The sequence below is a fragment of the Peromyscus eremicus genome, chromosome 1 (genome assembly GCF_949786415.1).
Source record: "Peromyscus eremicus chromosome 1, PerEre_H2_v1, whole genome shotgun sequence".
Classification (NCBI taxonomy): domain Eukaryota; kingdom Metazoa; phylum Chordata; class Mammalia; order Rodentia; family Cricetidae; genus Peromyscus; species Peromyscus eremicus.
Window position 1 is genome coordinate 170,235,402 of NC_081416.1, and position 13,208 is coordinate 170,248,609.

Genomic DNA, 13,208 nt, shown 5'->3' on the forward strand with positions numbered 1-13,208 from the left:
GGGGATGCTCAGGATTAGATCACTTACCAGCATGCAGGAAGCCCTAGATTCAGTCAGTCCATACAGAGGGGTGGGGGGCTGGAGGGATGATGGCAGGAAGGAGGAAGGGAAAGGGGAAGAAGAGGAGGGGGAAGAGGAAAAAGAAAAAGAAGAAGGGCAGGGCTGGAGCGATGTCTCGCTTGCTCTTGCAGAGGACCCTGCACGCACATAATGGCTCACAATCATCTGTAGCACTAGTTCTAAAGATCAGATGCCCCCTTCTGGCATCAGAGGGCACTGCATGCATGTGGTGCACAGACACATGAAGGTAAAACATCATACATATATAAAATAAAAATAGGCCTTTAATCCCAGCACTCGGGAGGCAGAGGCAGGCGGCTGTCTGTGAGTTCGAGGCCAGCCTGGTCTACAGAGCGAGCTCCAGAACAACCAGAGCTGTTACACAGAGAAACTCTGTCTCAAAAAAAAAAAAAAAAAAAAAGTAAAATAATAAAAATTAGGGGCTTGGAGAGATGGCTCAGTGGTTAAGAGCACTGGCTGCTCTTCCAGACATCTTGAGTTCAATTCCCAGCAACCACACGGTGGCTCACAACCATCTACAATGCGATCTGATGCCTTCTTCTGGCGTTCAGGTGTACATGAAGCTAGAGCCCTCACATACATAAAATAAATAAATCTTAAAAAATAATGTAAATAAAAATTAATTAAAGACACAGAAGAGGAGAGGATGATGGGAGGAACAGAGAAGCAGAGAAGTCTTAGAGGTTCTGAAATAGGTCAAGGATGCAGATCAGTAGGCTGAGTGCTCACTCACAGTGCCCAAAACCCCAGGTTCGACCCCCAGCATCAAATAGACAGGGGGTGATGGTGCATGCCTGGTGATCCCAACTCAGGAGGGAGGTGGAGGCAGGAGGACCAGAATGTTAACCTCAGACGGCTACATATACCACATATACAGTCCCAGCCCCGCCTGGGCTACAGGAGGCTTATATCACAGTCTTCAAAGTAGGAGCCTCGGAAAGTTTCAGTTCATCCACCCATTCAACAATCATTCACTAAGAACACCTTATGTGGCAGGCACTGTTCTAGGCCTCAGAGGGGCATGCTATGAACAAATCAGAAACTCCTGACTTCATTAAGTTACACCCCGTGGAAGAGTCCAAAAGACATCGAGCCAGAAAAGGTAAAGGGAGGTCCAGTGCTGCTTGATACATGATAATCTTCAAGGCTTTTCTGATGGCATCAGACCTCAGCCCCGAAGGAAGTGAAATCACGCAGATGCCTAGGGAGCAGCCTGCCAGACAGAGGGGAAGGTCAGCGCAAAGCCCCCGGGGTAGGCACTGTGATTAGAAGAGGAATAGAGGGTTGTAAAGGTGTGAGTGGAGGAGAGTGGGGCTGCGGACAGGCCTGCAGGGTCTCCCCCGTGTAATTTCAGCTAAAGACGAGATCTTTGGACGCTGGGGAGGAGGGGAGTGAAAAACTAAAAATGTCCAAATCACACATTCTCAGAACTTAGGCATCTGGATACCCAAGACATACAAGTGGCTAGATCTGCTAGCGTCGGCATCCCCTGCTGTCAGAACCACCCTGTGTGGGACGCAGGATGGTAAACACCGACTGCCAGAGCCGATGGCTCTGAGTTGAGCAGGAGCAGACGAGGGGCTTGGAACCGGGAAGCCAGCCCCTCAGAGCTAGCTTGGGGGCTCTGCACACAGGAGAGCCTCGAAGCCTTCGAAAATCGAAACCAGACCCCCTGCCCCCACCTCATCTCCTCATCTGGGCAACCGGGAGGCCTGCAGAGGAGCGGGGTCTTCAGCAGGGTTACTACTGAGTGGAAAAGCCCGCTAAAGACCAACGTTGGGCACCAACCCAACGATGGTGTTTTTTGGGGACAGGGGGTCGGACATGCAGGGTGGCATTAGGAGTGCCTTTTGGGCAGATCTTGAGGGTGAGATGTGCAAACGGATCCGATGAGGAGAGTCGGATCCTTCCTTCCATCCTGACTCAACCGGTCAGCTGCGGCCAGCACCAGGGCTAGGGACAGCTCCCCTCGCGCCTGCTCCTTCTCACATTGGGCGGGGCGACCCAATCCCGCGCCCCGGGGCACCCCCCAACACGCGATCTCCGTGACCCCCCACCTCCGCCCCATTGCACCGGGTCCTCCGGGTCAGGATGTCCCAGTTGCCGCCAAAGCGCGACTGGGGGGGAGGGGAGGGATTCCTTTGTCTCCTTCGGCTCCTTCCCCTCAGCCCGGCTCTAGCTCGAGCCCGCGGCGCGCGCAGAAGATGGAGACCCAAGGAGGACCCCACGCGGGTTTCTGCGCCCCACACCAGGCCGGAGCCTCTCCATACTCACTGCAGTGGGCGAAGACCGGCAGGACCTGCCCCATGGCCCCCCTCGGGCCTGCATCGGGACCCCCGCCCACTCCGGCCGCGCCGCCCTGGGCCTGGGGCCACGGGCGCTCATCTCCGCCGCGTCCACGACGCCGCCGCCGCCATCCTCCTCGGCTGCTTTAGCAGCTGCCGCTGCCGCCGCCGCCGCCGCCGCCGCCGCCGCCGCCGCCGCCCTCTGCTCCGCACGGCGCGGGAGGGCGGGGCCGCGGAGGAGCAGGCACTGCAGCGCGGGGCCCGTGGGCGGGGCCAGGAGCGGGGGCGGGGCTTGAGGGCATTGAGGGCGGGGTCACCGTGATAAAGGGAGGGGTCTGGACCTCGAGGGCGCGGCCTTTAGAGGAGTGGGGCGGGGCTTGAGAGGAATGAGGTGCTGGAGTGAGTGGCCAGAGAAGAAGCGGGCGTGGATCTGAGTGGGTTGGGGGCAGATCTAGGGATGATGGCATCGAGAGAGGGTAGAATATGATGTTCTAGGGTAGAGTCCGAGCCTAGACTTGCGAATGGCGTGGGAAATGGGGGAGGGGAAAATACTCAAAACTTATTCTTACACTTGTGTGTGTGTGTGTGTGTGTGTGTGTGTGTGTGTGTGCGCGCGCGCGCGCGCGCGCCATGGAGCATGCATGAAAGTCAGTCTCCTCCACTCACAGGTCCGTGCCCAGTAAGCTTATTCTCACAGTCTCAAAGTAGGAGCCTTGGGAAGTTTCATTTCATTCTTTTTTTCTTTTTTGTTTTTCGAGACAGGGTTTCTCTGTGTAGCTTTGCGCCTTTCCTGGAACTTGCTCTGTAGACCAGGCTGTCCTGGAACTCACAGAGATCCACCTGCCTCTGCCTCCTGAGTGCTGGGATTAAAGGCGTGCGCCACCACCGCCCAGCTCATTTTATTCTTATAACCATCCTCTACTGAGCACGTGTTGTGGGGCAGGCACTATTCTAGGCCCCAGATGGATATGGTATAAATAAATTAAACAAAACTCCCATTCTATCCTGACTCTACCACTAGTCAGCCCCTCTTCTGGGCAGCTTCTGTCAGATCAGGTTCCGGGGCTCCTTCTACCATGTGGGTTTCAGGGATTGAACTCAGGTCATCAGGCAAGGGCCTTTTACTCCGCTGAGCCTTCTTGCCCGCCCCAAAGCACTATAAATTTTTGAGGCACAGAGGGGAGCTTAGACATGCGTGCCGTGAGGCTTGCAATGAATGACTTAAGAGATGGGGTCTGAGCTAGAGATGTGGTCTGGAGGGAACAGAAAGGGCAAGTGAGAGGAAGGGTCACCTCGGTAAAATGACCACAAGTGAGAAGGAGACAGGACAGCCTTGCTTTGTTTATTTGGTTGTTTGGGTTTTTTTGTTTTTTGTTTTTTTGGTTTTTTCGAGACAGGGTTTCTCTGTGTAGCTTTGCGCCTTTCCTGGAACTCACTTGGTAGCCCAGGCTGGCCTTGAACTCACAGAGATCCGCCTGGCTCTGCCTCCTGTTTGGGTTTTTTTTGGGAGGGGTGGCGGGGTGGGGGGGAGACAGGATTTCTCTGTGTAGCCCTGACTGTCCTAGGATTCACTTTGTAGACCAGGCTGGCCTCACACTCCCAAAGATCTGCCTGCCTCTGCCTCCTAAGTGCTGGAATTAAAGGCATGCACCGACTTTTTTTTTAAAGGTATTATTACTATAGTTAGTTTTTGTTTTGTTTTTTTTGGCGGGGGTGGGGGGGACAAGGCCTTATGCAGCCTAAAATGACCTTGAACTCCCGATCCTCCTGCCTCTACCTCCCAAGTGCCGGGGTTGCAAGTCTGTAATACCTTGACTGGTTTGGAGGCCACCCTTGACTAGCCAGTACCCTGAAGGCAGAAGCAGGAAGGTCAGGAGTTCAAAGCCAGCCTCAGACACAATATGGAATTAGAGTCCAGCCTGGGATACAAGAAGACTTGTCTCAATAACAAAATAAAATGGTTTGGGAGCTGGCACTTGGACCACTGAAGTGGTCAAAGCTTGAGTTTAAACAATCTACGATCTGAAGGAGATCTTTATGTTGAGGGCAAAGGTTCTAGAGTTCATTTCTCTGCAACACAGCTTCCTTTTTTCTGTAATTCAGTTTCCTGGTTTCTAAAACTGGTCACATAAAAACCAGGCATGCGGGTCAAGAGTTAGCTCGGTGGTTAAGAGCACTTACAGAGGACCCAAGTTCAATTCCCAGCACCCACACAGCAGCTCACAACAATACACCACTCAAGTCCTGGAGGATCCGACGCCCTTTCCCGACCTCCAAGGATACCAAGCACAAATGTGGTGCACATACATATTCTTAGGCAAGACACCCATACACATAAAATAAATGAATCGAAAAATAAATCACAAGAAAAAAAAGCCGGGTGCGGTGAGCAGGCCTTTTATCTCAGCATTCAGAAGACAGAGGCAGGCGGACCTCTGAGTTTGAGAGCACGGTTTATGTGGCGCTGTCCAAGCCAGCCAGGGCTACATACTGAGACCCTGTCAAAGTCCGATAATAATAATAATTAATACTACTACTACTACTACTAATAATAATAATAATAAATTTGTCATGAAAAATAGTGTGTGTGACCTGTGGCAGGGCTCAAGGGGGTAAAGGCGATTGCTGCCAAGCCTGATGACCTGAGTTCGATCCCCAGGATCCACAAGTTGGAAGAAGAGAACCGACTCTCACAAGTTGCCCTCTGACCTCCACACACATTAAATGAGTGTGATAAATTTTTAAATACTGTGTCATACACCTGGAAGTAGAATGCAAATAATTTGCTCTTATTCTCCCACTCCCACCCCTATCCAGGCACTAAGCTCTTTTTTTGTTGGTTCGTTTTGTTTTGAAAGTGCAGGAAAGAAGAAACCCATCAATGCGCCTCTTAGTGACCCGACATCGGGCCAGGTCAAGGGACAGGAAAGAGATTTGCTTGGTTTAAAGTCTCACAGAAGAGAGATTAGGGGAGGTGTGGGGGGTGGGGTGGAAGGGGGACGGGACGAAGGCGGTGAGAGGATGGAACCCTCCTGACCTCGCGGCAGGAGGATGGCGGCCTTTGCCCGCCTGCTGGAGCGTCTCGGGTGGTCCCCTCGAGCTCAAGAGGCAGCGAAGCAGGAGGCAGAGGCGGAGCGCAGGGTCCCCGGCCAGCCTGGGGATCTCTTGGCTGCACCCCGATGCTCGCAGAACCTACACGGGGGTGCGGCAGCCGCACCTGGCTTGCGCTTCGGGGCGAGCGCGGTGCAGGGCTGGCGCACGCGCATGGAGGACGCGCACTGCGCTCGGCTGGCTTTGCCGGGCCTGCCGTCGGGCTGGGCTTTTTTCGCAGTCCTTGATGGCCATGGTGGAGCGCGGGCCGCGCGCTTCGGGGCGCGCCACCTCCCAGGTCACGTGCTGGGGGAGCTGGGTCCCGCGCCCCGGGAGCCGGAGGACGTGCGCCAGGCTCTGCGTAGCGCCTTCCTCCGCGCAGACGCGCATCTGCGCGCGCTCTGGCCCCGCAGCGACCCCGGCGGCTCGACGGCGGTGGCGCTGCTCGTGTCCCCGCGCTTCCTCTACCTGGCGCACTGCGGGGACTCGCGCGCGCTGCTAAGCCGCTCGGGCTCCATGGCTTTCTGCACCGAGGACCACCGTCCCCACCGGCCTCGGGAACGCGAGCGCATCCACGACGCTGGTGGCACCGTCCGTCGCCGGCGTGTTGAGGGCTCCCTGGCCGTGTCCCGAGCCCTAGGCGACTTCGCCTACAAGCAGGCACCGGGGCGACCTCCTGAGCTGCAGCTCGTGTCCGCTGAGCCCGAGGTAGCTGCGCTGGCACGCCAGGCCGAGGACGAGTTCGTGCTCCTGGCTTCCGATGGCGTGTGGGACACTCTCTCTGGTGCGGACTTGGCGGGGCTGGTGACGTCGCGCCTCCGTCTGGGCTTGGCCCCGGAGCAACTCTGTGCGCAGCTGTTGGACACGTGTCTGTGCAAGGTCCTGGGGCCACTGCATGTGGGGAGGAGAGGCTTCGATGATAAGGGGTGGGGCTAAAGGGTGGGAGTGACTTGGAGTCCAGAGCAACGACGCTTTGAACCATGGTGGACCTTAGTAGGGGCGGATAGCTAAGGGGGAGGGATTTAAGAGAAGGGGCGTGGCTTCTAGGAATGGAGTTAGAGCTAGGATTTCAGGCTAGTCCTGAGATGTGTCCGAAACAGGAAGAGTCCCTTAACTAATAGGAAGAATTTAAAAGGCTTTGGGCTGGCTTTTTTAAAAAAAATTTCATTTATTTAATTTATTACATTTTAATGTGTTTCGTGTGCGTGTTCATACCATATCACGTGTGTGTAGGTCAGAGAACAGTGTTCTCCTTCCATCATACGGTCCCAGGGATCAAATTCAGGTTGTCAGGCTTGGTGGTAGACGTCTTTGCCCACTGAACCATCTTGCTGCCTGTGGCTGTTTTCTTTACTAAAGCGTGGTGCCTAGGACCCGTAAAGAGCATGGTCCAAGAGATGGGTCCAAATGGGAGAGAGAGCTTGGATGAGACAGTCAGATTGGCGAGGGGGAGTCCCAACACCAGGATCGTTGGGAAAGCCCTGCTCTCAAAGGCGTGGAGCCCTGGGAAGGCTTTTGACGCTCCCACCAGACTCTTTTTCTTCACCTTCTCCAGGGAAGTCTGGATAACATGACTTGCATGGTGGTCTGCTTCCCAGGGGCCCCCAGGCCTTGTGAGGAGGCCATCAGGAGGGAGATGGCTTTGGACGCAGCGCTGAGCCACAAAGTTGCTGGTGAGTAGTCATCTAAAGGCCCGTGGGAGGGGTAGTTGGCAAGTCTGGGCTCTCCACTCACCCCCTCCTCAGAGCTGTGTTCTTCTGCTCAGGAACCCCCATGCCTAAACACGGTTTTCAGGACCCTGGCTTCAGAGGACATACCAGGCCTGCCGGCCGGAGCAGGGTTGTATAGCAAGTGAGTTGGGGCCAGGCGGGTCGGCGCAGGGTGACAGGACCAGGTCTCTTTAGAGCTTCCCTTTGCTCTCCAGGGCCACTGTCATTGCTGAAGCTTACGCTAAGCTCCGTCAGACCCCAGAGGAATGTCAAGAGGTAAGGGAGTGTCTCTTTGGGTCTATCCCCGACCTATCCTACACCCCTGCCCACCCGCCCGCCTGCCACACCCCTGCCACTCTGGCAAGGACACCACCACTAAGCTCAGGCCCTAGACCCAGCCCAGACCTGTGCTGTTGTTGTGAATTTTTGTAAGTTTTACCCTTTTATTAATGTGTGTGTGTGGGGGGAGTGTATATACGTGGGCAAGTGTGCCATGTTGCTGTTATGGTGGTCAGAAGAGGCACCCCCCCCCCCCCGAGTCAGTTCTCTCCTTCCCCCATGAGGGTCCTAAGAACTGAACTCAGATCATTAGGCCTGATAAGTCATCTCACAGCCCTTTACATTTTTTTTTTTTTAAACTTAAGACAGGCATGATGGGGCTGGAGAGATGGCTCAGCCGTTAAAGGCTAGGCTCACAACCAAAATATATATATATATATATATATATATATATATATATGACAGGCATGATGGTGTATGCCTTTAATCCTAGCACTCGGGAGGCAGAGGCAGGCAGATCTCTGGGAGTTCAAGGCCAGCCTGGTCTACAGAGTGAGTTCCAGGACAGCCAGGGGCTGCTGCACAGTGAGACCTTGTCTCAAAAAAAAAAAAATCAACCAATAAATAAAATAAAGGACCATATGTATATATGGATCAGTGGTGGAACGTACGTACGTACGTACAAGGCCCTCGGTTCAACCCTCTGTGCTTCAAAAACAGCCAGTGAGGGGCTGACAAGATGGGTCACTTACTGCTCTTCCAGAGGACCTGTGGAAGACAGCTGTGATTCTAGCACTCCGGAGTGTGACCCTGTTAAAAAAAAAAAGGAAGAAAGAAAAGGAAGGGGGAAGGTGTCTGTCGCCCTCTCCATCCTCTGCACACACAAAATGCACACGCACATGCATGTGGGCAAAACACTCATACGCTTAAAAATTAAATTTTTTTAATTTTTAAAAAGAAAGATAAAATGGAGGTGGGGGGAGGCTTCTAGAAGGCTGAGGGGGTTGCTGACAGGCGGCTTCACCGTCTCCCACGTTTTGTCTTACAGAAGAGGTGAGATGGTGCGGAACCCACGGCACCCACAGCACCCACTCAACCCTTGACTTGAACCCCGTGGGCGTCCTCTGGGGACCATCTGCACAGCTCAGGGGAAAATCTGTGCTTCCCTACCCTGAGAGGCAGAGGAAGGAAGGCCAGCCGTGGAGGAACCTAGATCCTTCATTTCCCTTCTTTGACTTCCCCCTCACCGGAGTCTCATGAGGGGGGAACTCCACCATCATCAAAAAAAAAAAAAAAACAGCTGAGCGTAGTTCCTTTTCTCCTCCTTAATATTTAAAGCCAGACAGATCTTAAGAGATCAATGTGTAACAGCCTATTTTTTTTACCTGTTCTACAAGGAGGCGGTAAGACATCTGAATACTACATTTTAGTCAATAAAGCAATTCCAAATGCATCTCCTTTCCTTGTCTGTTTTTTTAAAAATTATTACTGTTTATTTTGTGTTTATGTGTGTGTGCAAGCACAGGCCATGGCACGCACTTGGGTGTTAGAGGACAACTTTCAGGAATTGGTTCTGGGGATCGAACTCAGGCCCTCAGGATTGGCAGCAAGCTTCATTATCTGCTGGGCCATCTCGTTGGGTCCCTTTCTTCGCTTTCTTTCGTGTTTTTTTTTTTTTTTTTTTTTTTTTTTTTACCCTTCCCCGCGCTTTCCTTTCATTCATTCATTCATTTATTTTTCGGTAAATGAATGTTTTGCCTGCATTGATCCACATGTATTGCATGTGTGCCTTGTGCCAGCAGAGGCCAGAAGAGGGCATCAGATCCCTTCCGACTGGATTTACAGGGAGTCGTGAAGTGGTAGGAGGATGCTAGGAACCAAACGGAACTCCTCTGCAAGAGCAGTGAGTTCTCTTCCTCGCTGAGCCATCTCTCCAGCGGACCCTTAAATTTTTGTTTTGAGCATGTAGCCCAGGGGAGTCTTGAACTGGAAGCCTTCCAGCCTGGCCTCTCAGGTGCGGAGATCACAGGCATGTGCCGCTTCATCCACCTCCACATTTTCTTATATGAAAAGTGGTTTGTTGCCAGGTATGATGGCATCGGCACTCCCAGGATTGAGGCAAAGATGATCAGGAGCTCAAGACCCTGGCCGCATACCGAGTTTGGACTGGGCGGGTGATGGGGAGGCAGGGGTGGGGGCGGGGGCGGGGCGGAGAGGCCCACCAGTTAAGAGCGCTTGCTACACAATCATGAATGATGACCTGACTTCAGATCCTGCAAATGCCTGTAACTCTGTCTCCGAGGGATCTGACACCCACTCCGACCTCCACAAGGGAGCTGGTGCAATTATCAGCACACACGCCTGTGCATACACTCGATAAATCAGTTAATTAAGTTAAAATTAGTGCATGCCTTTAATCCCAGCACTCAAGAGGCAGAGCTCTGAGTCCGAGGCCAGCCAGGGCTACAGAGTGAGTTCGAGGCCAGCCAGGGCTACACAGAGAAACCCTCTCTCAGAAACAAAACAAAACAAAAAAGTGACTTGCTTATTCTCTGGTCAGCAAATGTGCAGTGAGCAAATGCTGTATCATCAGACCCTGTTCATCGCTGGGAGGCAGCCCAGTCCACTGAGATCAGGAGGCCCAGTGCAGCTGACTGCCCTTGTTTGGGGGGGGGGGGGGTAGCAAACAAGGCAATACAAAGTAGAGCCGTAAGGAAACAATACAGGGAATAAAAGGGAGGAAAATGACCAAGGAGAGTCACTTGGCGTTAATTTATTTTTTTTTTCCAAATCTTGGACTGGGTAGATGGCTCCGCAGATGCCACCAAGACTGACAACCCGAGTCTGGTAACCTGGAAGCCACACAGTGGAGGTCTGAGGACAACTTGTGGGAGTCAGTTCTCTCCTTCCACCATGTCGGTCCCAGGAATTGAACTAACATCCTTAGGCTTGGCAGCAAGTGTATTTACCAATTGAGCCATCTCTGTGGTCCTGTTTTTATATTTTAAAAGTGTTGTAAGAGCCGGGCGGTGGTGGCCCATGCCTTTAATCCTGGTACTTAGGAGGCAGAAGCAGGCAGATCTCTGTGAGTTCGAAGCCAGCCTGGTCTACAGAGTGAATTCCAGGACAGGCTCCAAAGCTACACAGAGAAACCCTGCCTTGAAAAACAAACGGGGCTGGGCAATGGTAGCACACACCTTTAATCCCAGCACTTGGGAGGCAGAGGCAAGCGGATCGTTGTGAGTTCGAGGCCAGCCTGGGCTACAGAGTGAGATCCAGGACAGGCACCAAAACTACCCAGAGCAACCCTGCCTTGAAAAACAAACAGGGCTGGAGAGATGGCTCAGTGGTTAAGAGCACTGGCTGTTCTCCCAGAGGACCTGGGTTCAATTCCCAGCACCCATGTGGCAGTGCATGACTGTAACTCCAAGATCTAACACCCTCTCACAGACATACAAACAGGCAAAATTCCCATGCACATAAAATAAAAATAAATAATTAAAAAAGAAAAACAACAAAACAAAAAAGAGGCATGAGGGTTGAGCAAGTATCTGAGTGGTAGAGTCTTGTTTAGTGTGCAAAAGGCTTGTTTTGTATCTCCCGAAAGCGCTGCACGCACATACACACACACACACACACACACACACACACACACACGAATGAACCAAGACTGTGTCTACCATGCTTAAAGTATTTCCATTGGGACTTTTGTGTGCACCTGTCCATGTGGGCGCCTGTGTGCTCTGTGTATGTGGTCAGAGCTCGACTTCAGAAACGTCTTCTTCCTTGATTGTTCTTTGCCTTATTTTAGAGACAGGACCTCTCCAAACCTGGAGTTCATTGATTCAGTTGGCCAGTGACGCACAGGGACCTTCCTGTCCCGCTGCCTCAGGGCTGGGGGGTTAAGAGACCTGCATGGGTACTGGGGACCCCAACCCAGTCCCCGTCAGGGCAGAAAGGGCACCTCGCCGTCTGAGCCGTCTCTCCAGCCCTCTTAATGAGACTTTTAGAGAAAAAGTTTGTTAGCTCTTGCTATAGTGCCGGTGGTACGGAGCTTTTTGCCCTTCCCATTTCACAATGGGCAGACTCGCATGCAACCGGGTTCTCCCTCAGCCGTAATTGTTGCTCCAGCTTGGCCTCTTTGAGAACCCAGAAGAGGATAAAATCTGTTATGTCCCAGTGCGCTCAGAGCCTGGGAGGTTCACAGAACTATAACCTAGACCAGTGGTTTCAACCTACAGTTGCGACCCCATTGGGGGTCAAAAGACCCTTTCACAGGGTCGCCTAAGACCCTTGGAAAACACAGATACTTACATTATGATTCATAACAGTAGCAAGATTACAGTTATGAAGTAGCAATTAAGATAATTTTATGGTTGGGGGTCACAACAACGTGAGGAACTGTATTAAAGGATTGAAACATTAGGAAGGTTGAGAACCACTGCTCTAGATGGATGGGGTGGGGATTGGATTACTCAGGTTTTTTTGTTTTGTTGTTATTGTTTGTTTTTCAGACAGAGCCCCTCTGTGTAGCCCTGGCTGACCAGGAACTCACTATGTAGACCAGGCCAGCCTCTTTTTTTTTTTGGTTTTTCGAGACAGGGTTTCTCTGTGTAGCTTTGCGCCTTTTCCTGGAACTCACTTGGTAGCCCAGGCTGGCCTCGAACTCACAGAGATCCGCCTGGCTCTGCCTCCCGAGTGCTGGGATTAAAGGCGTGCGCCACCACCGCCCGGCTCAGGCCAGCCTCTTATTCACTGAGATCTGCTTGCCTCTGCCTCCTGGGTGCTAGGGCTAAAGGTGTAAGCCTGGCCTATTTGTGTGTGTGTGTGTGTGTGTGTGTGTGTGTGTGTGTGTGTGTGTGTGCGCGCACATGAATGCAGTGCTCTGGAAGGCCAGAGGTCTAGGACACCCTGGAACTGGAATTACAGTCATCTGTGAGTCTCCTGAGTGCTGAGAATTGAACTTCGGTCCTCTAGAAGAGTAGTGTTTTTAACCGCTGAGCCATCCCCCCCCCTTTTTTTAAAATATGTAACCTCACGTGACCAGACTTCAAACTCGCGATTCTCCTGCCTCAGCCTCCTGGTTTGTGGCACCACAGCTAGTTTACTAGGTTTTTCAGCTCAGAATCAGAAGAGTTTGGTGTGAACGAAGAGGTTCTCGCAGGTAAAGGCCCGCAGGGAGTGAGCATCCAGGAAATGGACTGGCTAAAGGCCACGTGGGCTGATTCTCCGTGAGTCTTGGGGGACCCAAACAAGACGATCGTAGGTTAAACCCATTCCCGATCTCCATGCCTCAGTTTCCCGATTTGTAAAGCAGGAACTGGTGCTTTCCTAGGGTTAACGCCTTTCACCCTGCCAGGTGGAGCTCTACGGGAGGGGCGTGTCCATATGTTGATGATGATGTAACTCGGGGCGGGGCCTATGGGACTCACTGCGGAAGCCTTGGAGGGTGTCTGGGCTCGACTCAGCCCGGGTGTGTTGGGGGAGGGGGGGCCCCAAGGAGAGTCTCTGGGCCCCTGAGCTTACGGGTTGCTGGGACCATCCTACTGTCTTCCGTGGGCGAAAACTAAGTCGTAGGTGGGCAGCAGTGGGGAGCAGGTTAGGGGTCCCACCCCTACCCCTGCGCTCCCAGTCGATCCCCACCTTCACCCCCGCCCCCACCGCAGCCGCTGCGACCCGGCTGCGGTGAGTCAGCGGCCCCGCCGCGCCCCCTCGCTCACTTCCTCCACACCTTCCCCGGGAGGGTGGGGGGCGGAGAGGGGTG

The 13,208-nt window shown here is 53.0% G+C and overlaps 1 protein-coding gene across 1 annotated transcript; it reads left to right on the forward strand.

Annotated features, from left to right (window-relative positions):
* The first annotated feature begins 5,417 nt into the window (after positions 1-5,417).
* Ppm1n (protein phosphatase, Mg2+/Mn2+ dependent 1N (putative)) lies at positions 5,418-13,133 on the forward strand. Its single transcript, XM_059246746.1, has 5 exons — positions 5,418-6,335; positions 7,012-7,129; positions 7,202-7,307; positions 7,381-7,441; positions 13,077-13,133. The coding sequence occupies exons 1-5, from the start codon at positions 5,418-5,420 to the stop codon at positions 13,131-13,133; spliced, it is 1,260 nt and encodes a 419-aa protein (XP_059102729.1).
* Positions 13,134-13,208: the final 75 nt, after the last annotated feature.

Coding starts and splice junctions, on each gene's coding strand:
- Ppm1n (XM_059246746.1), top strand. CDS start 5,418: ATGGCGGCCTTTGCCCGCCTGCTGGAGCGTCTCGGGTGGTCCCCTCGA. Junction 7,308..7,380: donor GGAGCAGGGTTGTATAGCAA/GTGAGTTGGGGC, acceptor TTTGCTCTCCAG/GGCCACTGTCATTGCTGAAG. Junction 7,442..13,076: donor CCCCAGAGGAATGTCAAGAG/GTAAGGGAGTGT, acceptor CTGCGCTCCCAG/TCGATCCCCACCTTCACCCC.